This window comes from Raphanus sativus, chromosome 2, assembly GCF_000801105.2.
Source record: "Raphanus sativus cultivar WK10039 chromosome 2, ASM80110v3, whole genome shotgun sequence".
NCBI lineage: Eukaryota > Viridiplantae > Streptophyta > Magnoliopsida > Brassicales > Brassicaceae > Raphanus > Raphanus sativus.
In genome coordinates, this window is record NC_079512.1 from 23,703,462 (window position 1) to 23,728,260 (window position 24,799).

At 33.3% G+C, this 24,799-nt stretch overlaps 3 protein-coding genes across 5 annotated transcripts; 2 read left to right on the plus strand and 1 right to left on the minus strand.

Moving 5' to 3' along the window:
• The first annotated feature begins 6,918 nt into the window (after positions 1-6,918).
• LOC108818852 (protein RICE SALT SENSITIVE 3) lies at positions 6,919-9,269 on the plus strand. 3 transcript variants are annotated; one of them, XM_018591802.2, is made up of 7 exons: positions 6,919-7,408; positions 7,495-7,545; positions 7,663-7,800; positions 7,940-8,045; positions 8,171-8,212; positions 8,297-8,353; positions 8,430-9,269. In XM_018591802.2, the coding sequence occupies exons 1-7, from the start codon at positions 7,272-7,274 to the stop codon at positions 9,027-9,029; spliced, it is 1,131 nt and encodes a 376-aa protein (XP_018447304.1). In that variant the 5' UTR covers positions 6,919-7,271; the 3' UTR covers positions 9,030-9,269. The 3 variants fall into 3 exon arrangements, with proteins under 3 accessions (XP_018447304.1, XP_018447320.1, XP_018447312.1); XM_018591818.2 differs by lacking the exon at positions 6,919-7,408 and having other exon boundaries at positions 7,489-7,545; positions 7,663-7,736; XM_018591810.2 differs by lacking the exons at positions 6,919-7,408; positions 7,495-7,545 and having other exon boundaries at positions 7,672-7,811.
• Positions 9,270-10,650: 1,381 nt separating this feature from the next.
• LOC108843119 (phytosulfokine receptor 2) lies at positions 10,651-14,458 on the minus strand. The gene is made up of 2 exons (XM_018616222.2): positions 14,077-14,458; positions 10,651-13,882 (listed from the first exon to the last, which is right to left on the minus strand). Exon 2 carries the CDS (start codon positions 13,704-13,706, stop codon positions 10,731-10,733), a length of 2,976 nt encoding a protein of 991 aa, XP_018471724.2. The 5' UTR covers positions 13,707-13,882; positions 14,077-14,458; the 3' UTR covers positions 10,651-10,730.
• An 8,114-nt stretch (positions 14,459-22,572) lies between these two features.
• Positions 22,573-23,064, plus strand: LOC108829483 (UPF0329 protein ECU05_1680/ECU11_0050). The gene has a single exon (XM_018603137.2). It carries the CDS (start codon positions 22,663-22,665, stop codon positions 22,855-22,857), a length of 195 nt encoding a protein of 64 aa, XP_018458639.1. The 5' UTR covers positions 22,573-22,662; the 3' UTR covers positions 22,858-23,064.
• Positions 23,065-24,799: the final 1,735 nt, after the last annotated feature.

Consider the following 24,799-nt stretch of genomic DNA (forward strand, 5'->3'; position numbering starts at 1 on the left):
TACATAAAGTGTGAAAGATAAATTTGATTTTTTTGGAGCATTCTATCCTCGAACCTTTATTTTGAAGATTCTCCATCCTTAAAATAAGATTCATTTTTAGAGATGCTCTTAGTAGATAGTAAAAAATGTCACATGGTGTAGTTTTTATTTATTCTACTGTTGATTATAGAACCACTAAATTACCTCTCTAGTTTTAGCTTTTTTTTGAATAACTTGGGATATTTCAAATCTATAAAAAAATTTAAATTAATTCTCGGGGAAGTACAGCCATTAAATCCATTAAGTTACCTCTCTAGTTAATTATTGCTTTATTTTTGTTTGGTATAAAAAACTATTTTCACTTCTTTGCGAAAAAATCTACTATTGTAGATAATTTTTCCCATCGTGAATTGAAACTGAGTGACGGTAGTTACAGCCAATTACTCGATGTTGGTTTATTGATTCTTTCTTGTTTTCTCCCTTTATATAATTCAAATCAAAACAAATTTAAAGTGTGTAATCAAGAAAAAGCATGATTAATAAAATCTAAGGACAAGTATTAAAATTCAAAAGTGATATGTACGATTTATTGCGGCTTTTTGAATAAAAACAATAATAGGTGTTCGACGATGCAATGGATTAGTTCACAATGGGTCATTTCACTACTAATAGATATATTTAGGTCCTAAGAATTTTTTTTTCTTTTACGACTGAGGACGTCTCTGACCGTCTGAGAATTGAGTCTTCCTTTTCTTTTCTTAATTGTGAAACTAAACTACATAAACAAATACTATATATTATGTTCATAAAACACAATAAGATACGATTGAGGACCCACCATAGATACGGTCGTGGGAGGAGTTAGATCGGCCTGTGCCGGTCAATACGGAGCCTAGTTGAATGCTCACACATCTGTTGTTTTTGGTTCTTCCTCATATGACGCGCTCTAACTTGTCCACGCGCAATGTGTTTGCCTGTCTGAATTAGAAAAAAAAAAAATTTCAGATTTCTTTTCATTGTTTGGGTCTCCCAAAATAATTCATGTTCTTAACAATGGTGTTGGAATCTGTAACGCAAATTATTCGATATACAAGCACTAGAATATAAAACAGAAATAGTGCTAAAAAATAGATGATGTTAGATCATAGATGTATAATTTGGCCGTTTGGATCATACCAAATGTAACAGTTAGTTTTTCTTTTGTCAAATCATACAGTCAAATTTTAATAAAATACTTTTAACTAAAAATACAATAAAGGGAATATTTATTAGGAAAATTAAATAAATTTATTTTCTCACTTTTGTATTTTGACTGACTCATTTAGTCACTAATTCGATTGCTAAATGCATATTAAACTGCCTGAAAATGTCTACTTATCATTTTTGTGAATAAAATGAGATATTATGTGCATGACTAAACAAAATTCAACTAACTCAACTTAATTAGTACTACAAGTTAAATATCGTGAGGAAGAATTATGTTAGGTACTAGGTAGTATGTTGACCTATTTTATAACTATAGAAAACGCAGCACTTGACATAAATTTACTAAATTTGATTAGATTATAACAATCTGTAATTCTTAGGACTAGAAAAAATCAACGACTTAAAAAAAAAAGGCAATTGGTTGGAAATACAAGAAACAAAAAATAATAAAGTAACTATACATAGAACTTTTATATTGGATATATGATAAATCCATTAGTAAGAACTTACCGTTTTGTCCCCTGTATAGATTAAACATGAGAATAGAATGTGTTCTCAGATATATCATATAAGGATACTTTTGACATAAATCAATACCGAAATAGTTAACAAAATCTACTTTGTCTATCTCCTAAATAATCTTTGGAACGTCAATAAGGTTAATATGAGATGCAATGTATCCAGTGCCGTGGGAAGGCTATTAGGGGCCTGAGGCGAAAATGATTTAATTTATCTCAAACAATAGTATTATTTTTTTAATATTAACCAGAAAATAACCTTTTTAATGATTTTGACGTTATGTTTAAGAAAAAAATAATCTTATGAAGAATAACGATAAATGTTATATTTTGGTTACAACTGAAAATTTATAAATATAAACTCAAACTCTATATGGAAAAGGTATTTTGACATATAAAATAAGAAGAAAAATAAATTAATGTCCACAACAATTAAACAGAAATGATTTTATTATTAAAAAGTATTAAAACTAGTATGTTTTTCATTGATCATATTATCATTTTGATTGTATTATTATTTATGAATATGGGAGCCCTAAATTGTATTGATATGAGAGGGGGTCTGAGGCCAATGCCTCAAAAATAACAAGGTAAGCACGGTTCTGAATGTATCAGAAACTTGCAAAAACAAAACAAACAACATTTGGTCGCAACTCATAAATCACAACAACAACAACAACAAAACGAATAACATTTGTCATAGATCACAGTGGTTGGTTGCTGTAAACGAACATGGCCATAGTCTTATTAGCATATGTGTGCTTTCAATCTTAAAATTTAAGGGATTGCGTGAGATATGGCGCGTGGTCTCTGAGAGAGGACGTGAAGAGTGCTGCAAACGGAGAAGGTCCCGCGATTCGTGCGGTTCGCTTTCCTCACGATAAGTGACGCACCGACTCACTGCAGACGGCACGTGCGCACGTGACCCCCTCCTTTTTGATATTTTCTTTGCTGAATTAATCAGATTAGATTAGTACATTCTGCTATTAATTATCTTCTTCATCTAGACAGATCTCAGTGATTAGGTACTATTTTTTTTAATAACTTTATCTCTAATTATTTTTAACTAATATTCGGTTGATTTGAAAGAGCTGGACTGTGTATACTTCTTTTTTTGGTCACATGACTGTAAACTTTAGTTACATTAATTAACATTTGTTCCTTGTGTGCATAGTCAAATGATGCACTAACCTTTTTGTTTGGTTAAAAATTAAACTTTATAATTATTTTCTTTTGTAACAACATTAAGCCTTTGCATATGGTTTTGCTTTGTTTTTTTTTGTGAATGAAACATGCTTATATTTTTGTACAGCTTATGACTCTAACTACTTTTCTACAAATAACTTTGTTTTTGGGTCCATCTTATAATATCGAATTTTTATTCTTCTCTCTTTAGTTTGAAATCAAGATCAGTCTCAAATTTTGTAGTAAATCATATAAAATTTGATGTTAACTTTCCATATGTGTTTTTCTTGTTTTGTTATTTAATGTGTAGTTCTCTAATGAATTTAGGACCTTATGCTTTAGCTATTCTAAAAACTATTCGTATGGTAGTCCTGAAAGAAATTTTTAATGAAATATAAAACAGTCAAGGTTTTATTGTGGTATATGAAGTGCATACTAGCGAGTAATTGTAGATTAGTGGTGCTTGAGACTGTTTGTTTTGATTTATTGCAATTGTTATATAAGATTGGTCAGCGTTTTCAATAATATTGGAGGAGTTTTAATGCTTTAGAACTTATTAAATTTCTTTCATTACAATTTCTATTTTGTTGATTCCATTAGGACAAGTAATATGATGTATTTTAGATATACTTGAGAACAAAAAAATATTATACTCTTCTGTTTTTTTAATAAGTGTCAATTTATCCTTTTTATTATATAAAACGGTTATTCTATAATTTCAATGCAATTTAATTTAATTTTTAGTTTAATATTAATTTGAAATGAATTTATTTTATAAATAAATCTATTTGTCTAAAACAATATTAGTAAACCAATTGAATTGATAAAAATATAAATACATTTTGATCATTTTTAATATATGTGAAAAATGTCTAAATAACAACTTTTGCGAAATGAAGGGAGTATATACTTAGAGAAAAAACCATCATATATATTCTAGGGTTGATATAGTATAAAGATTAATGTAATCAACTTTTGATGGTATAACATAAAGAGTATTTTTCCATCTTTATATGATATAAGAACCTATCTAATTTTTTTGTTATCTATTCTTAAGCTAACAAAGAAAAAATAGATAACGAAAAATAAATTAGATAGATTTTGATACCGTGTACAGATGGAAAAATACTCTATGTTTTTTTTTTGACAACATACTCTATTTGTTTATATCATCAAAAATAGTATGTTACTTCTTAAGCTTTTCATTTCTTATACTAATCTCGTATATTATTTTCCACGAGTTTTTTCTTGTTATCAATATGTTTGGTAAACAAACGATAGCCAATTAGCCATGGTTAAATCAAGTGGTGCTGATAAGAACGCATATATATCTTTTATAACATCCTGCTGATAATATTGGATAAGTGCATAAATCCATTTCTGGAATAGAACGAACTATGAACAGTAGGTGAATTTTAATGCTGATGAATATGCGCTGATCAAACAAAAAACCACGTTTTATTGATGGAAACTAAAGCTGTTAAGTTAGAAGAGCTTCACACTTAAAATCAATCGGTGATTAGTGGATTGACCAATCTATCTTATATACTAGTGAATATTAGTTCCAACTTCCGATGTGGGATACTTTGTGTCTAATACGCCCCCTCGAAATGATGGCTCTTTGAGCGTCAATCTCGGAATTTATGGGTAAGGATCGATGGGCCAGCTTTGGACACAAATCGATGTGGATCGAGTTGGACTTTCTGGATCGTGGGCTCTGATACCATGTTAAGCTAGATGGGCTTCACACTTAAAACCAATTGGTTTTAAGTGTGAAGCCCACCTAGCTTAACATGGTATCAGAGCCCGATCCACGCAGTCCAACCCGATCCACATCGATATGGCCTAAAGTTGGCCCATCGATCTTTGCCCGAGCATTCCGAGATTGACGCTCAAAGAGCCATCATCTCGAGGGGGTGTATTAGATACATAGTTGTCCCACATCGGTAGTTGGAAGAGATCCTTAGTAGTATATAAGGTGGATGAACCACTCCTCTTATCACCAATTGGTTTTAAGTGTGAAGCCCATCTAGCTTAACATGGTCAGAGTTAAAGCTTTCGACTAATTAAAAAGCTTGAAGATGGAGAAATTGGGATATGGTCAGTTCCATGATCATCTATTGCCTATTGGATGTACAACTATAACCCCCGATATCTCTTGTTGACAGCCAGAGCTAATGTGGGGAACTCTTCTTTTTTCTGCCGACATCGATGGATAATGTATGCTAAGTATGCATGTGGAATAAGTATCGTATGTTTCATGTATTCTAGGGTTAATAGCCGATATATAACATTTTTATAGATTCTTCATTGTAATGTCTGACAATTTATCTTACATGTAGTGCGATAACACGAGATTTGTTATTTTTCATGTTTGTACCAAACAAACTTCTTCTTTGAAAAGAATTCCGTTCGCATTTTTAATCATCAATGTATAGGATTGACATGAACGGAATAATATGAAACGTCATCTTAAATATTTCTTTTGACGTTTATGTCAAAACTAAGACCACATTATTGGTTCGAATATTAACGAGATAAAGAGATGATGCTAGGTTTGGCCTGGAATGAACACAATTTGCGGTCCAGCCTGCTACTTGACTGAACTCTGAAGTATAGCATGACACAAATCTAGTTTTCAATATTATGTCATTTTAAATAAAAACTTTCGCAGCGAAAACCATTGTGAGAGACAAGACGTTGTAGCCCAATGGTTAGGACGGGTCCCCGCCTGCACCCAGGTAGGGGGTTCGATCCACGCCGGAGGGAACTACCTTGCAACGCTCTTGTCACCCACACGGATATGGGCCATGCTTTCGGCCCATTTGAAAAACTGGGAGGGGCGTCTATCCGTGGGCATTCCTTCCCCTTGGGGATTAGTCTGGGCCTTCTGGGCCTGGGATACCCCCAGGTTAAACAAAAAAAAAAAAGAAAACCATTGTGAGATGGAGATGAAATGGTCCAGCTTCATTTGCTTCATTTTCAATACGATAAAACATCAAATCTGTCCTGAGTCGTAATTTATGTGGAGGAAGAAGGGTAAAACGATACTTTAAAAAGAAATGGCAGTGAGTGATGAGAGGGGGAAACAAAAACAGAACCACTTTTGTCATCCCTCAACACCTACATTTGTCTTGCTAGCCAGAAAGAAGATAATACTTGTCCCCACCCTCAAATCTCAATCTTTCTATATTTTATATAATTCAATGAGAAATATGCATTTTGACAAATTTATTCATGTCTTAAATAAAAATATAAGAAATATTTAAATAAAAAGTAAAATTTTAGAGCCATGTCCAAAGTTTGTTAAGAAGTGGATTTTTTTTTTCGTTTTCGGAAGATTGGGATGTAATTAGTAACCATCATAGGACCATTAAAAATAAATAAAAAAGAATTAATAGAAATAATTTTTTTATCAAAATTAATAAGAAACAAATATACTCCCTAATTCTCTATAAAAATTAATAATTAGAAATAAAAAAGAAAACTATTCTTCATGAATGGTAACATTTTTAAAGAATATTAAAAAATGCAGTGTTACTATTCGTTCTCTTAATTACCATTTAAAGTATGTGTGTATAGTATGTATTGTAGCCTAATGTATGTAACACTATTTTGGGTTTTCATATAAAAAAAAAGTAATAGCGTTTTTAACTATCAACTATAATGGAATTATAGGAAAACCATATTATTCTTGGTGAAGGTAGACTAATTTTTAAAGTCTAAAACAATGGACCACCAAGAATGAATTTATTAAGCAAAATTTGTTGAAAAATCGAAATTCTCATACAAAACACTTTCAAAAATGTTTAGTTGTCATAAAATAAAGATTATAAAAACTGAAAAACGTGTTAAAAATTATTAAACTAAAACTTTAATAAATATAGGTGGACCAAATATTTATGAATGCAACTCAATAAGTGGAGATGACATTATGTATGACAATCGTGATAACCTTAAAAGAAATAATATTTACGGATATTCCAATAAATAATCAATTTTCTTTTCATATATTCCCTTAAACGGCTAAACCCTAACTTGTCGCCGGGATTTCGTTTAATATAATTCTGTTCACTAAAAGACTCGAAGCAAAAGAACAGTAGAGAGAGAAAGTATGAGAGAGATGAGACTCTGTGGTTGACAAACTCTTTTGCTCTCACATAGAAAGATAACTTATTTTCTTTTCTTTTTTTTTTTCTTTTCTTTTCAGTGGGTAGTTTTATAATATTTGGACAAAAGAGAGTTTGTCTGAAGAAAGCTAAAGAGTTTAAAGACCTTAAAGAGTTGTAATGGTTTATGTCTTTGGAGAATCCTGAAGGGTTATGAAGTGAGAGAGAGAGAGAAATAGAAAGAAAAGAGGGTAAAAAGAGAGAGAGTAGAAACATGGTGGGCTCAGGAAGTGTAGGAGGAGATAGAAGCAAAGATGCTGTAGGGATGATGGCACTACACGAAGCACTTAGAAGCGTCTGTCTTAATTCAGACTGGATTTACTCTGTTTTCTGGACCATTCGTCCCCGACCGTACACACATCTCTCTCTCTCTTTGTTCATAAATCTTTCTCTATCTGTGTTTCTTTATCTTTTATTGTTCCTCTTTCTGATTACAGGAGGGTCCGTGGTGGTAATGGATGCAAGATTGGAGATGAAAGTGGCAGCTTGTGAGTTTTGTCTCTTTCTATTTTTCCTCTGCTTTTGACAGAAACAGAGCTGCTCTGTTTCAACTCAAGATCTCTTTCTGAAACAATTTTTTCGTTTGTATGATTTTAATACTAAAGGATGTTGATGTGGGAAGATGGGTTTTGTGGAGGAGGGAGAAGTGAAGATCTTTGTCTGGAACCAGACATGGAAGGTGAAGATCTTGTCAGAAAAGCTTTCAGCAAGATGTCCATTCAGTTATATAATTATGGAGAAGGGTGGGTGCTGGGTAGGTGGTTATATAAATAATTATGGAGAAAATAATTGGATTATATAAACACACCCTAATCACTCCATAATTAGCTAAACTTTGATTAAGATATATTATATTGTGAATCTTTGATATGATATCTGCAGATTGATGGGCAAAGTTGCTTCTGATAAATGTCACAAGTGGGTATTCAAAGAACCATCTGAATCTGAACCCAATCTTGCTAATTACTGGCAGAGTTCTTTTGATGCTGTATGTTTTCTCAATCTTCCACAGATCTTTTATATCTTTCTTTATTTTTCTTGGATAAGAAGTTTATGATCTTAATGGTGACACCTTAACACTTAAGCTTTTGGTTGTTCAAAAATTTATTGCAGCTTCCTCCAGAATGGACTGACCAATTTGAATCAGGCATACAGGTCAACAGTCAAACATCCTTTTTACATGTGTTTTTCAGTTTTTTTTTAATCTTCTTGATCTCACCTTAATGTTTAAATGACCAGACAATTGCTGTGATTCAAGCTGGACATGGTTTGTTACAGCTAGGTTCTTGCAAGATTGTGAGTTCTTTTTATCTTACAGTTTCAGATTTAGCTTTTTGATTCTGCTATACAATCATTATTTTACTCACTCCAGATTCCAGAAGATCTTCATTTTGTGCTGAGGATGAGGCAATTGTTTGAATCAATTGGTTATCGATCCGGTTTTTACCTCTCCCAGCTCTTCTCTTCAAACCGAACTGGTGTGACTCCATCCTCATCCTTGGTTCCAAACCAGCAACCTCAGTCTCAGCCTTTAGGGTGGGGATCACACTCTCCATTGTTACCTTCCCCTGGTTATCAGAACCAAACACTACCTGCTTCAACAAGATTCGGTTTCCTTCAAGAAAGCAATGCTCCTCCTGCTCCTCAGATGCTTCCTCCCATGGAAGAACATGAAGAAGACATCAAATGGCCCAATGGTTTATCTTTGTTCAATGCCTTGACTGGCCGTGCAGATGAAGCTAGTAGACTTCTGTTTAACCAGGAGCATAACCCGATGAATCTCGAGAACCAGAACGAGTTCTTGAGCCTTGAAAGTCATCCTAGCAAGTTTAGAAGAAGCTATACATTACCAGCAAGAATGGACTCTTCCTCATCATCAACCTCGCTGGATCAGCAACCACTAGAGTTCAGGAACAACTCTGGAAGCAATGCAGGAATGTTCCCTGACGTTATGGAGACGTTCTTGAGGTGATTTGACAAGTTTCAAGAATCAGGTTTAAAGACAGATTTTAAAAGGGTAATGAAAAGCTTTTAGCTTAATATGTTTAAGACTGTCCCTTTGTTTCTTTTCTTACATCTCCGTCGTTGTTGTTGTTGCTGTTGTAACATATATGTCTGCTTTTATGTCAAAACTCTTTTTAACGTTTTTTAAGATACTTTGTAACGTATCATAAGGATTGTCACATGAGAAAAGTCTGATTCTCTTGATGTATTTGTACTTTGTATGTCGGATCTGGCCCTAGGCATTTGGTTGGAGTAATCGTCTCCAGTGTCCGATCAAAAATTTAAATCTGCTATTTCTCCATTTTTTTTTTAATTTTATATGTCAAACGAAAAATCATATTAAACTGGAAAAGTCAATATTTTTTATTTGATTTATAAAATTTGATAAAAATATTTTAAAAATTAAAAAACTATTTTTACATATTTTCGTAAAAATCATCAAAATATGATTAAAAACGATTTTAAAATATATTTTTTCCAAATTTGAAAAGTATAGAACTTAAATATTTATCCATATGTTCAATAATCCATAAGGAGGTGTTAGGGTTTAGTTTTGAAGAGAAAGGAAGATTTGATTTGGGGTTTTCATATTTTTATTAGTGAAGGATATAGTGGATTTGTTTTTGGAGATGAAGGGCATATGAGCTGATGAAAATAACAAAATTGGGTGCAGTAACAAAATTGGTTGGCTACCATGCGAAATAATTGAGTAAACTTTTCCATACCCCTATTTCTCTACACACAATCTCCGATAGGCTTCCATGATCTTCTATACCTCTTTTCCATAATTCTATTTTTGATCAAAACCCAAAATCCTAAATAAAATCCTCCCCCTTCTTCAAAACTATACCCTAACTCCCCCCTTATGGATTAGTGAACCCATGGATAAGTATATAACTTCTATACTTTTCAAATTTGAAAAAAATGTATTTTAAAATCGTTTTTAACTATATTTTGATGATTTTCGTGAAACTATTAAAAACAGTTTTTTGATTTTTGAAATATTTTTATCAAATTCTATAAATCAAATAAAAAATATTCACATTTCCGATTTAATTTTATAATTTTTCGTTAGACATATAAAATTAAAAGAAAAAAACTGTCTAATAGAGATTGAGGAGTAAGAAATATGGGCATGAGAGGAATTGCCTCGAAATAATTTTGGATCTTTCCGATTTGATTCAAGTTATTTCGTTAATTTAGGTTAAAATGTCAGAAAAATTCAAAAAACTTCAGAATTTTAGATAAAAATTCTGACAATTTTTTTATATTTCGGATAAAGAATATTATAGTAATTCAGTTTTTAGGTGTTTCAATTTATAGATAGTATTTTAAAATTATTTGATTATTATTATTTTACAACAAATTATTTGATTATTTTAAAATTAAACATAGTTAATATTTATATATATATATAAACTATATTATACTGTACAAATCTGGGTGTCATTAGGTTCTGATTCGTTTCATTTTTTTGTTCTAAAAATGTAATGTATAATTGCTAGGATTCAAAACCGAACTGAATCTTGCTTCCGGAACAATGTACACAGGCCAAGACTTGATCAACAAAAGTTCATAACTTACATGTATACCCCAAAGCTTCTCTAACCAAAAAACCAGTGATCTTACATTAAAGAACTAACAAAAGATCCTTACAAAAGGATTAACACTACTGTTTAACAGACTCTACTGGGACATCTTCAAGCCAAGCAACAACCTCTTCAATCAACGGTCTCCTTCTAGGGTCATGATCAATGCATCTGCACGCAATCTCCAACATCTCCAAAACCTCTTTCTCATCCACATCATCTTCCCGTATCGCCTCATCAATAAGCTCAGCTTCACGCTTCTCAGCCTTCATCTGAAACACCCTAGACACAAGATCTCTACAGCTCTTCCCTTTACACACTTCCACCGGTCTCCTACCCGTAACAAGCTCCAAAAGCACCACACCGAAACTATAAACATCTCCTCTACACGTGGCTATCAAAGACTGGCTATACTCCGGAGGAATGTACCCCAACGTCCCCACCAAATCAGTCGTCACGTGAGTATCGTACGGCCTAAGCAACCTGGCTAACCCGAAATCCGCGAGATGAGCTTCGAAGCTCTCGTCCAACAGAATGTTAGACGACTTCACGTCCCTGTGGATAACGTTAGGCTCACAGTCTTTATGCAAGTAAGCAAGCCCACGCGCCGCTCCTTTAGCTATCTTCAACCTCACGTCCCATTTAAGAGAGGTGTTCGCATCGACACGCTCGTGCAGCCAATAGTCCAAGCTCCCGTTCTCCATAAACGAGTAGATAAGCAGCCGATCGTTCCCGTGCTTGCAGTATCCCTGAAGAGAGACGAGGTTCACGTGCTCCGCACGTGACAGCGCTTCCACTTCTGCTTGGAACTCACGTTCCATCTGCCCGCAGTCACCCGAAAGCCTCTTGACCGCCGCTTTAGAGCCGTCGGGTAGATTGGCCTTGTAGACGAGACCGAACCCGCCGCATCCTATGATGTTTGCTTGGCTGAAACCGTTCGTGGACTTGAGCAGATCCGCCACGCTCAGGTCTTTGCATCCACAGCTATGGAAGAGAACTATCTTTGACGACGACATGGGAGGAGCTTTATGAAGAACCTCGCTGTTGATGACTTCCTCATCAAAAACATTGACTCTATCATCATCATCAGCAGCATCTTTTCTCGAGAGTCTTAGTAGAATAACCGAGAGAAGAAGCGTGATCCCCACGGCAAGACTTATTGTAAGCACAACAATGCTGCTTCTCCCAAACTTTCCATTACTACCACTACGTGAAGCGCCTTTATGTGTCAACACGTTACTACTCATGAGAACATCGCAGGGAGAGTCAATGGCGCGACAGAGTCCCAAGTTTCCTTCGAAGCTGGAGTGAGGGAAGCTGTAGAACTGACCACCCGATGGAATAGCGCCCGTGAGACGGTTATAAGCGACGCTGAACCTCGACAAGAAAGTGAGGCTCTGAAAGGAGAGAGGGATGGAACCGTTGAGGTGATTGTAAGAGAGATCAAGAAGCTCCAAGTTGTCGAGACCTGAGATGGAGTTAGGTATCTCCCCGGTGAAGTTGTTCCTGCTCAGATCCAGCATGTGAAGCTCTTTCAACCGTCCTATCTCTGACAAGATCGTCCCGTTGAGTCTGTTGTTGTTCAAGTAGATGGAAGGAGGGAATCTCGAGACTTGGTTGTAAGGAAGACCGTGAGAGCTCTTGTTCCTCTTCACGTAGAGAGGTATCCCTGAAGAGTCTATCATCTGAGAGGAGTCTGTACAGTTTAGATGGATCAGGCTCTTGAGCTCGGTCAAGGCCACAGGGATGTGTCCTGTTAACGTGTTGTTTGAGAAGTCTATGTAGAAGAGACTCTCCATCTGACCGATCCAGCTAGGGATGGTTCCGTAGAAGCGGTTCCAAGAGAGATCAAGAACTTGCAGCTTCTTGCAGCTCAGCAGCCAGCTGGGAATGCGACCTCTGAGACCGCAGTTTCCGAGGGCTAAGATGGCGAGGTTGTCGAATCCGGTGACGTCTCTCGGCACTTCCTCTCGCATGAAGTTCTTAGAGAGGATGAGAGTTGAGAGGTTCCTGCAATGCTGCAGCACGTTCATGGCCTCTGATAAATCCACGAAGCTGTTGTTGGATAAGGACAGGAACAGAAGAGACTTCATGTTCTTGAACGTGGTGGGGATCTTTCCGGTGAACTCGTTTTTCGCCAAGCTCAAGATCTTCATGTCTGAGCAATAACCGAGAGAGTCAGGGAGATGTCCGGAGAAATGATTGCTTGCGAGATCAAGAACGGCTAGGTCTTGAAACAGAGTGAAGTTGAGATCAACAGGACCGGTTAGCGAGTTGTTCCTGAGATCAAGAACCTTGAGTTTGGTACAGTGAGATAAGCTTGGAGGAAACTCTCCTGAGAACTTGTTGGAGCTTATGTCTATGTGTTCGAGTTCAGTGAGGTTACCAAAGACATCTGGTATCTCACCAGAGAACCGGTTCTCGGATATCAAGAGAGACTTGAGAGCAGTGAGGCTGCTCAGCTTCTCGCTTAACTCTCCTGATAAGTAGTTTCCAGAGACTGAGACCTGAGTAGAGTTACTGCAGCTGTACAGTCCATCGAGACTCCCAACGAGACGGTTCATCGATAAATCAAGAACCTCACCGCATAGCTGAGGATGAATCTCACCTTCCAACAAGTTGTTGCTTACGTTAAGCATCACAAGACGAGGGAACGCTCCGAGTTTGGATAGGTTCCCGGTTAGTGAATTATGGCTCAGGTCAAGAGCTTGAAGCTGATGCAGCTTGGAGATCTCTGAGGGCAATTCGCCTTTGAGGTGGTTATGAGAGAGATCGAGTAGTCTCAGCTCACTCAACTCGCCTAGAGAGCTTGAGACCACACCTTCTAAACCCTTTTCAGACAGAACCAGCTTTGTGACTCGACCAGAAGCATCGCAATTGACACCACTCCACTCGCAACAAGTTGAATGGTTGAACCAAGATTCGGTGACGGACCTGTTCTTCAACGCTCCTGCGAACTCTCTGAGGGAAGATAAGTCGGTGGGATGACATGTGAGCGTAGGTTGGCTCAGGGTTGAACCAAGAAAGAAGAACATCACTAGGAGAATGATCACCATGACTTAACTAACACACAGACAAGAGTCTTCTCGTTTTTTGCTTTACTTAAGGGCTCATGAAGAAGAAGACTCACAGAGTCACATGCTCATGTCCCAAAAAGAGTAGAGCTTTGCACAACTTGTGATTGAAGCAACATTGTGATGAAAGCGAATTGAGAAGAGCAAAACGTATCTTCCTGAAACCGAATCCCAAGAAAAAAAAAAGAGTATTATGAAATCAAAGCAGAAGAGGAAGAAGAAACTAAACAGACAAGACTTGTAACTAAGACTGCTCACATCCCAAGTCTTATCCAAAGACTTGTAACTTAAGCAAAGTAATACTAAATTTTAAAACTTAAAATAATCAGTCAAAAGAGTAAAGTAATAATACCGTTAAGCAATTTTGGCCAACAAAAACCCTAAATTGCAGAGCTTTCCAAGGTAAAGCTAAGACCTTTCGAGTTCACAACCGCCACTGAGACATTGAATGATCTTTTTCTTCTCTCTCAGGGAAACAATGATGATGCCAAACACTTTTTGTTTGGAGGGTTTATAGAGTGTATAGTCTGCAAGTGCAGGTCTTTTTCGTGGTGAGACAAGAACAGTCTAGAAAGTGAAACAGAGAGAAGAGCAGTTGAGGTTTAAAAGTTTGTCAATGTTTTTAATTTCAAAATTGATTGGAGAAGACAATAGAAAGAAGATGTTTTTGAGAAGAAAAGGAGAGGAGAGTTGGTTTCGTTTTCTCAAGAACAGTGAGAGTTGCTAATTAGCTTTTGTCCGTGACAGGTCTTGTCTCCAAAGTCTTGTGTGCACTTCTCCTTAACTTTTTATTTATTTTTTTTCTTTTTACAAATTATAATTGTCAATTAAAATTTTACTATTTAATTTCTGTGGACAAAATTCTGCACAACTATTTATTACATACAGCTCACAAGTTTATTTATATTCTCTAAATAATAAACCCTCATACAGTTTAGCTGTAATTTTTTTTTCTTTGAATATTTTACTTTGGAGATAAGAGAAAATGTTATTTTAATTTACCTCCGTTGAGGTAAAAAAAAAAACATAAGTTTCTCGAAACTATCATAAGCATATGCAGACAAAATGTTGTCGTTTTGTTACAGATCTATATTTTTGGACAAATTAGTGGGAAACAAACTAAATTTTTAGTTGGAACAAAGTCAACAAAAGTATGTAGTTAGGTAAATACTTTTCTTACCGCCTTTCGTTTTCTTATATAGTTTGTCGCATTAAGGAAAATAATGGAAGAAAAAGACTAAGGTATCGTTCCGAATTAATCCGATTATCTAATGATGAAGCTAATAACTCATATTGTCAATACGTTGCCCCAAAAATCAAATACCAAAATGATTTTTCTCTAAAAAGTAAAAATTTAAGTATCGTTATCCATAATAACATAAAAAGATTCATAAGTGTAGAACCTCTAGTCATAAAAAAATATCTAAACAAATTTTAACCAGGAAAAATGTAGCAAGTGTTTCAATATATAGTAATCGAACCTCCCGTGAAAATCGTGACGCATCATGGCTATTTACGGTGCACGTGGCCCGGAGAGAGTGACCTTCCTTAGAACCTTGTGGGTTCACCGGTTCGGTTTGGACTTTCAGCCGGACGTCACGGGTTCGATGCCGTGAAAGAGGTGGAACCGTTGAGATTCTTAGAAAAGGCCAGATGCACGCGTCCCCATGTGACTTGCACATTTTTGCATTAATGATATGTTTTCTGGCCTTTTTATTTTAAAATAACTCTGTTTTTTCCTTAAAATCTTTCTCTATTGACAACCTACAAAAAATAGTTCTAAAATAACGATAAATAAATTGTTATGGTCTCGAAAAAGTACCTTGTGAATACATAATGGGGAAAATTCATATACAAAAGGTCCTTGATTGATGATGTGCCCACTAACTCTGTTATGCTTTTTGTGTTTAATTACATGATATTTTAAAGATAAAGTTTTAAATTTTGATAGAACCATGCAGTGCAAAGTGATAATAGTATGAATATATATGAATAATAATATATAAATATATATATATATATATGAATATATAATGAGAAAACTGGAAAGAGACTCTTTATTGTAATTATATATATGTAGAAGACTTGAAGTAATTAACCAATAGTTACGAGTAAGTTATGAACTTGGTACTTTGACAAAAATAAAGTTATGAACTTGGTACTGATAATTAATTATGATGAATAGTTTTTGTGGGTCTAGTGATACAACCGATTTTTCTTCTACAGCATTACATATATAAAGTAGAGTAATACTCTCAAATAGCACTAAATAATATCTAAAAATAGCTGACAAAATTTGTTTCTTTCAAAATAGCATATATTAAAAGGTTTTTTTAAATATATAATATTTTAAGTTTTTGATTTAGTGTTAAATGAGTACTACTATTTTGAAGAATTTTTCTTTTGAATGCTATTTTTATGGTAAATTTTAAAGGTGTACTATTTAAGAGATTTATCCTATGGAGCGTTCATTTTATATCTATATAATATTAATGTGAATTTAATTAATGTTTGGGAGAATCGAGAGTGGAGTGATGTCTTTCGATAATGAATTGTATAGTCAACTACTCACATACCGCAAATCACGTGAAGTTCTCGAACCGTACACCTATCGGCCTCCTACTTTCTTTGTTTTTCAAGTCTTCTCTACGATCGTACCTCGAATCTATCGCACTTCACCTCAGTTACTATTTTTTCATTGGTGTATGTTTAGTTTCGGTCACCCTTCTTTGTCATTCTGTTCATATTATTGAGTTATTTTTATTGTAGGACACTTTTAAGTTTTTTATTATACTTTAGGGCAGTTGTTGCTCGTAAGATAGTTTATTAAAATCACAAGCTAACTATTTCCTAACTATGTGCATTCTTTAAACTAAATGGGTCTTACAATTTTTAATTTTATTTTTCTTATCTTTCTCTTTTTCTTTCTCTTTCTCTTTCTTTTTCTCTGTAACACAAACGTTTTCTTTTCTCACAATTCATCTCTCTTGTGCTCGTGGTTGTGATGTTTGAATTCCGCGGTGGTGGCCGTGTTTCAATTCATCTCTCTTGTGCTAATTCATCTCTCTTGTTCTCTTCAACTCATCTCCTTTGACCAAAAAAAACTCACTATTTTTGAAATCTGAATTTGAAAACCATTTTCTAAATGATAACACTACGATCTTGAAGTGTATGTAACCTATAATTAAAATGTAAAAAAATGAAAGATTATGTGAAAGAAATCAATGGCGGCTGCAAAATTGTTGCAGAAAACCCTAAAAATCTAAGGAAGACGAAGACATATTTACTAAAATACCACTGCTTTAAAAATTGAAAAAAACATGTACACATCCATGAGTCGTACACATGGATAATAATATGTATGTACACTATTATATTAGTAATTTGTAAGCACATCTAAAGGTGTTTGTGTGTTTAACATATACTTAAAAAAGAAATTTACATGTACACATATGTTTTTGACATCGACAAAGGCTAACATGTGGACATTCTCTTTGAATGATCATGTGGACATTCACTGTGTACATATGTACATACCTAATATTGTACATGTGTACGCTATTTGTTTTTTTGTAAAAATAGACATGTGTATTTTTATTTCTTATGGTGAAAAATCAAAGAAATTTGTACATTTGCTTTGCATTTACACATATGTTTGAGATACATGTTAGATGTCATGCATGTTGTAAAGTTGTGTATATGTTTGAGATATATTATTTTCGGATATTTACATGTACACATATGTTTGAGTGTTATTTTTTTGTTAGTTCAATATGTACATTGACATAAGTGTTATCTCTGTTGTGACATCACTCTTAATCATGCTTCAAACTGTTAAAACACATGAATATGCAAAAAATTATCAACATGTACACATGATATATTATCCACATGTATGTGATGAATTATATCAATGTGTACATCATTGTGATCGATATGAAGTTAATGTACATATGTACATTGTGAAGCATGTACTTTTTGACCATGAGCTGTCAAAGCAACTACACATATCTTCAAACATATATATACATTAGGATCTGAAATATAATTCTTTTTAGAGTTTTTTTACATTTTCATAGCCACTGAAAGATTTTTAAAACATGTTCTCTTTGAATGATCCATGTGGACATTCACAGTGTACATATGTACATAATCTCATATTGTACACATGTATACGCTATTTGTTTTTTTTTGTAAAAATAGACAACTGATTTCTCATCTTATCTGTAGGATCCACTGATTTTTCATCTTATTTTTTTCTCAGATTTTGTTTTTTTAGTCTAGTGGTTTTATAAAATAAACACAATTCTTTAATAACTTTTGTGGTGCCTCATATCTTCTACGTACATGTGTACACATTACTGAGTGTGCACAAAATATTGGTTCAACTTTTTTACATATATTGGTTCATTTTCTAGAAAATGAACCAATATGTGTACAACTTTTTTACATATATTGGTTTATTTTCTATGTACATTTGTACACGTTACTGAGTGTACACAAAATAACATGTCCATTTATTTTAAACATCTAATTTGTTCAAATTCCTACATGTGTACACGTCACAAAGTGTACACACATGTCGTTTGTTGTTCTTGCTCAAAAACAAAAATTGGTCTTATGTACGTGGACAATATCATACAAGTGAATCATTGTACATGATAGTAAAATTTGTGTACACATGGACATCATATTGTTGTACACATTAGTAAGCAACCACCGGTCTACTTTATGTGTACAACTTATTCACATATATTGGTTCATTTTGAATGTACACGTGTATATGTCAAATAGCGTACACAAAATAACATGTGTACATTAAATAAAGTGTACACCAACATCGGAGATGCACCTTCACAGATCTCAAAAGATAGATCGAGTGATGGAGAAAACGATTTCATAAAAAATAGTTTAAGAAAAAAAAATTAAGAATCAGATTTGAATTTTCTAATCATCTAAACAAAAAAAATATATAAATGGCGATAAAAAAGAGAAGAAGTTGATTGGAAAAGAAAAAATTGATAAGAAAGAGAAAGTTGGGACCCACATTAGTTAGCTTATTTAGTTAGATTATAAGTAGAAAGTAGATTTGGTTTAGAAAAACTACCCTAGTAGAAGAAAGTGTCTTATAATCCCCTATATATTAATCCTGGAACATTACAACATGTTTTGTAGCCACGTGTCATCACTAGGATGATTCTCAGAAATCCTTAGAAAAATATGTTGGTCCATATAAATATATATTATACTTTTTATTAAACTAATTATCATATTAATTAGTAGTCTTAAATTATTTCCTTAAATAAAAGCTACATAAGTTTATTTCTTTAAATAAAAGCTACGAAATTACCTAATATGATTAATGTATATATGATAATTAATGATTACAAATAAAAAATATTTGATAAAAAAATTGTATCCTCTACATTTTATTTTAATTAATATTATCAAAAAAATCACTTAAACATATTTAAAAAAATATTTTTCATATATGTTATATTTTAAATTTTTTAAAACGTCTATAAATTACCAAAAATTGTAAGATGTTATTAAGATGATATTTTTTAGAACGGAACCTGATCCGAAACGAAATATTTCGGATATCGAATATATCGAAACCAGATTTATATACTTAAATATATTAATTATTTTTAGAATTTAATATCTAAAAGAATATACAATATATATAAAATGTTATTAAGTTGTCCAAAATACTTGAAAATATTTACAAATAGTTAAAAATACATGATCAAAATAGTTAAATGATATTCAAAATACCAATACTTCAAATATCTATTGATTTCTTATCCGAATATTGAAACTAACCAAATTTTAAGTTAAGTTTAAGTATTTTAGCTTGCATTATACACATTTATATGTTATAAATAATTTTTTATTTTTATATTTTGAGAAATTTAAAGTATATATGAATTTTACTTTTTAAAAATAAAATGAGTTATCTGAGTCCAAACCCAAACCGAACCCGTAGATCCGAACCGGATCGAACTCACAAAAAATCGAAACATAACTGAACCGAACCGAAACATAACTGAACCAAATGGTATCCGAATGTCCACCCCATATCAAATGTAAAAAAAAAATCTTGATAACAAGATGCATTCTAATTGTAATATTTCAATACAACATATTTTAAAAAACTCACCCCGCGCATGGCGCGGATTATCATCTAGTGTAATATTAAACTAGAAAACTGACTTCTAATGTAAATGTTTCCATATTATTTGCCTGGTGCACTTAACTAGTCAACCTGTACCTATTTTGCATAGCTATATAATCTGGTTTTGGCTAATATTATTACAAAGACTTCAGAGACATACACAGCTATAAACAGAATGCATGTATCTCTAAAATCGTATAACTTGAGATTTATATTTTCCTGTCGTAGAAGAACACAAAGACCCGTATTCAGAAAGCAGAAAAGGATGCAAAGCTTGTCTCATCTTTTCAACGTGTCAATTAGATCCCATCTTGTGTCTCAATTGACTGTGTTCGGTGTTCCAAATTGAATAACTATTGAGAAACCAACATTATACAAACATTTTTGGAAAAGTAAGTACATTTGTCTTATTTCCTACCATTAACAAGTACTTCCTCTGTTTTATTTTATTTGTCGTATTCTAAACTTATGCATACATATTAATAAAACATGTAATTTTATATATTTTTAAGATAAAAACACAATTACCTAAACACCTAACCATATTTTAACCAATAGAAAAATAGACAGAAAAATCTTATTAATAAATTTTACATTGAAATTTGAAAACGACACTTATTTTGAAACAAAAATTTTTCTCTAGAACGAAAACTAATCTGAAACGGAGGGAGTATAAATATTGGGTTGGTATTACATTATCATCGTTTATATAAAAAAACTTTCTACCTTCTTAAACATAAATATTCTACATTCTTTTTCCGTTTTTTTGTTATATAGTAAAGAGACTTTTAGGTATGTTCTACATTTGTTTCTTTGTCAGTAAAGAGACTTAGGTGATTAGGTCTGTAATCCCTGCCGGATCAGCTTTAATCTAGTGGCTAAGTGGCATCCAAGACACCAGGGTTCGATTCCACCTTCAAAGGTTTCTGGGTGTGAAATTTCCCCAAGTGGCAAAAAAAAAAAGAAAAAAAAAGGTCCGTAATCCCTTCACAACCTCGGTCCTCGAACGTAGCATGTTAAATGTGCTCCCTCCTCAGCAGCGATACTCGAACACGAGATCTTAAGAGGTACTTCCTTTGGAAGGTTTCTAGTAACTCAGAAGAGCTACTAATGCGATAAATATTTATGTGAACTTGTGAAGTATGTTACACTGTTTACAACAAATAAATCTACCAGTAAACATGTAATAAGCTACCGCAGCATATGAAACCAAGATGACTCCATCCACAATGGTATATGTTTAGAAGTTTCTATAAGGAATCTTACATGGAAAAAGAAAATTTTACTCTTTGTTAATTGACGGAATATAAATCCATAAACCTGAGAAAATACTGTAGAATTCAACTTCGTCATTATAGTTAACGATTTGAACCACTGAGATCATTAGATGAAACTCCTGCTATAGCTGACATCTCCCTCTGAATAAGAAAACTTAAATCATAACAAAATCCTTGGATAAATAAATCTGAGGGTAGCCTGATCCTTTATCATGATACTAATGGGTTAATCCAGGATCGTGATGTATGAAACCATAAAGATACCATGATTCTTAGCACATACCCTAAGCCCAGCCCACATTGCTGTGCAATACAAAATTAGATATCAAATATCCAAAAACATCTAAACGGTGTATAAAATGCGATTTTGAGTATCATTATCATAAGGTAGTGCAATTGATTAATAATTTACTAGATTTAGCAGAGAAATCCTTCGCAAGGTCCCACACAAAAAAATAAAATAAAAGAGGAGGGCGGCCATCCACTTGGTTTGAAAGAGACTGAAGTGGAATCCAACCATATGTCACAAAGATCCAAGATAATATATGAACTACTTTCTTCAAATTATAATAATGATCGTTACTGTTTTCTCCAACATTTCATAATCATTCTTAAAGTAGTCATTATGCATGTGCATGAATATACGAAAAAGAACCGACTGTTTTCTCCACATGACATTGTCATTCCCTTACGTTTTCTTCCTTACATCAAACGATAATCGAATTTTACGTTTCTGTATTATACAACATCGAGTGTAGAACGGGCCTTATAATCAAATGGTAAACATCAAGCGATAATCGAATTCCATGTTTCTGTGTTATACAACATCGAGTGTAAAAGGAACCTTGTGGTCAACTGGTATTAGATGAACATGGGACGTAAACAAGTTCCAAAACTTTTATCGTCTTGTTATACGAAACTAAGTCACATTCCGTTTACTTAATTTGAATATAGATCCATTTTTTATGAACCATCTGAACACCACAGAAAAGAAGTCCATCCGCAAACTTATAATTCTCTTAAATTCAATCAGATTCAAAAAAATCCATATGGTTGGCCACTTGTTCCTAAATATGATTTGCTCTACACCAAAACGGAGTTCAAAAACTATAATATCAATGATCGTGCGTGTGAATAAGTGAGAAAGCTATTAAAGAGTTATTTGATTTAGTTGTCACTAAATTCTGAAAGAAACTGGCCACCTTCAGGACTCGGGACACTGTCACTCCAGCCGAGCTTAGGGGACATGATTGAAAATAAAAAGATAATTGGTTGGAGTGGGACCAAGGAAAGTATCATTATTAGACGAGAAGAAAAGGACAAAATTGTTAGAGAAATGTCAAAAAAGCACAGTAACAAGTGACTAGAAAGGCCCAATCAGTGCTCTACTTTCATTAAAGCTTTAGTTCTTAGGTAAGGAATGTAGAATGTGTGTGTGAGATTGTAAGATAGAGAGAAGGGGATAAGTGAGAGAGAGAGAAAAATGAAGTTCTTGTTCCAGTGTCCATGCTGCTCTTGCTTCTGCTTCATGAAACCAAAGCAGGGTAAACCAAAAGCTGTAGATTCAAAACCAAAGGAAGAGAAGAAAAAAGAGGAGAAGAAGCCTGAGAAGAAAGAAGAAAAGAAAGAAGAGAAGAAAGAAGAGAAGAAAGAAACCAAAGCAGAGAAGGCCGAGTGAAAGCTCTACTCTCAAGAAAACGTAATTGATTATCCAGTTTTATTTTAATTTCGATGCTATGTGATGCTTGAGTAACTTGTAATTTTTCTTGATTAATAAATTGTCTTTTTTTTGCCAATATGGTTTATCTCTATTTTATCAATGATGCTCGTTTGATATGTGTACTCTTATGAATTCGTGAAAGCTATGATTATTGTTTCAACGTGATATGCTTTAATTTTATAAAAATCCACTTATGATTAGATTTGAGGGTTTGAGTTTATATGATTCGTAATGTATTTGATATTCTCAGTTTCGGATTTGATAATTTTGTTCTAACAAGTTTATGAATGAAAACTATTAAACGAATCAAATCTGAGTCTAAAACTCTTATCGGTCTAGGCGTGCAATAATTTATTACAACAGAATTCCGTTTCAATGAAATCAACTCAAGCTCTTGTAATCTTTTTGTTTGTCACGATCTCAAAAGCTCGTGTAATCTAATTTCCTTAGCAAAATGGCATTGTAAGAAGGTAATCAAGGTTGCAGTTATTTTGGATGACACCTTCTCTTATGGAATACAGAAATGTTTAGTTCTCAAAAGAAGGGGCATCTAAAGCTTCTTTCCATTCTAATAAAGCAGTTATAGGTTCAATCTATCTTGCTAAGGATTTGCTCACATAATTCACTTCTTATCTCGTTGATAGTAGTCATCCAAAATTGATAAAAATCGATTGTATGTGTTTCAATTCATGACCACAGTGGTGTTGGAAAGCGATCCATGCATCTGTTTCCTTAGTCCGAATACAGAAAATTCCTAATTATATATTTTATCAATTACCTTATCACTGAAAATGATGGTCTTTCTTAAAAGACAAATGCTTTTGCGTTTGTGCTTTTTCCGTTTGTGCTGACAGAAATTCAAAAATGCAGATTTGCGTTTGTGTTGACAAAAATTCAAAAGAAAATTTCATTAAGTAGAAAAGTGAGTTTAGTATATTATTTACAAAATCAACACTTTAATATTATTAGATTATATGCTAATACTAATATAAAATTTTAAATAAATAGCAAATGATTTTAATGATTAATATTTATGTTGTAAATAAAGTTATCCTATAATTTATTTTATAATATTATAAAATATCAATCTATTATTAAAACGTATTGAAAGATAAACTTAATATTTATAATAAAAACTAATAAATTTTAGTTATTTTCACATTTTGAAATAATTATTTTAATTATCGATATTTATTTTTTATAATAAAGTGAATATCATATAAAACATTTTGATCAATTAAACATGTATTTTATCATTCTATAAATTTTAAAATTTTCTGCGATTTAATTATTTTTTACAGCTTAACTATTTTCCGTAATTAATCGATAGCTACCGATCCAAACCTTAATCACTCCATATTTTGGATCGTGAGTACTGACTTAAAATATGTTGATTTGACTCTATTCATTAGAAATAATCGCGCAAAGTGATGTGATCATATAACCATGTAATCAGAAAATTATCAAAAATAAAAAACTTACAATACAGACTATAGAATGAAATAAGCTTTTTGCGATTATATAATCCAATTGGAGTTTTGCGGTAGAAAGAATCAGTGTAGGTAGTTCTCTGCAGTGTTTGTGATAATCAGATCAACATGTTATTGATTCACTATGAATTGTTTGCAGTAGAAAAGAAAGATTTCCTATCAAACCTTCACTATGACTTGTTTGCTAAGTGCAGAGGCGGTCCTGAGCACAGCAAGGTGAAACATTGGACTATGGCCCCCAATTTTTTTGAAAATATTTACTCTAAAAAAGACCCCCAAATTAGCTTAAAATTTTTTTTTAGTTAAAGCCTTTATAAAATGTTTTAGGCCCCCGATCTTTCAGGAACGCCCTTCAGGAACGCCCCTGGCTAAGTGTTAGGATTAAAGTGTTAGTCTACATGTTAACATAG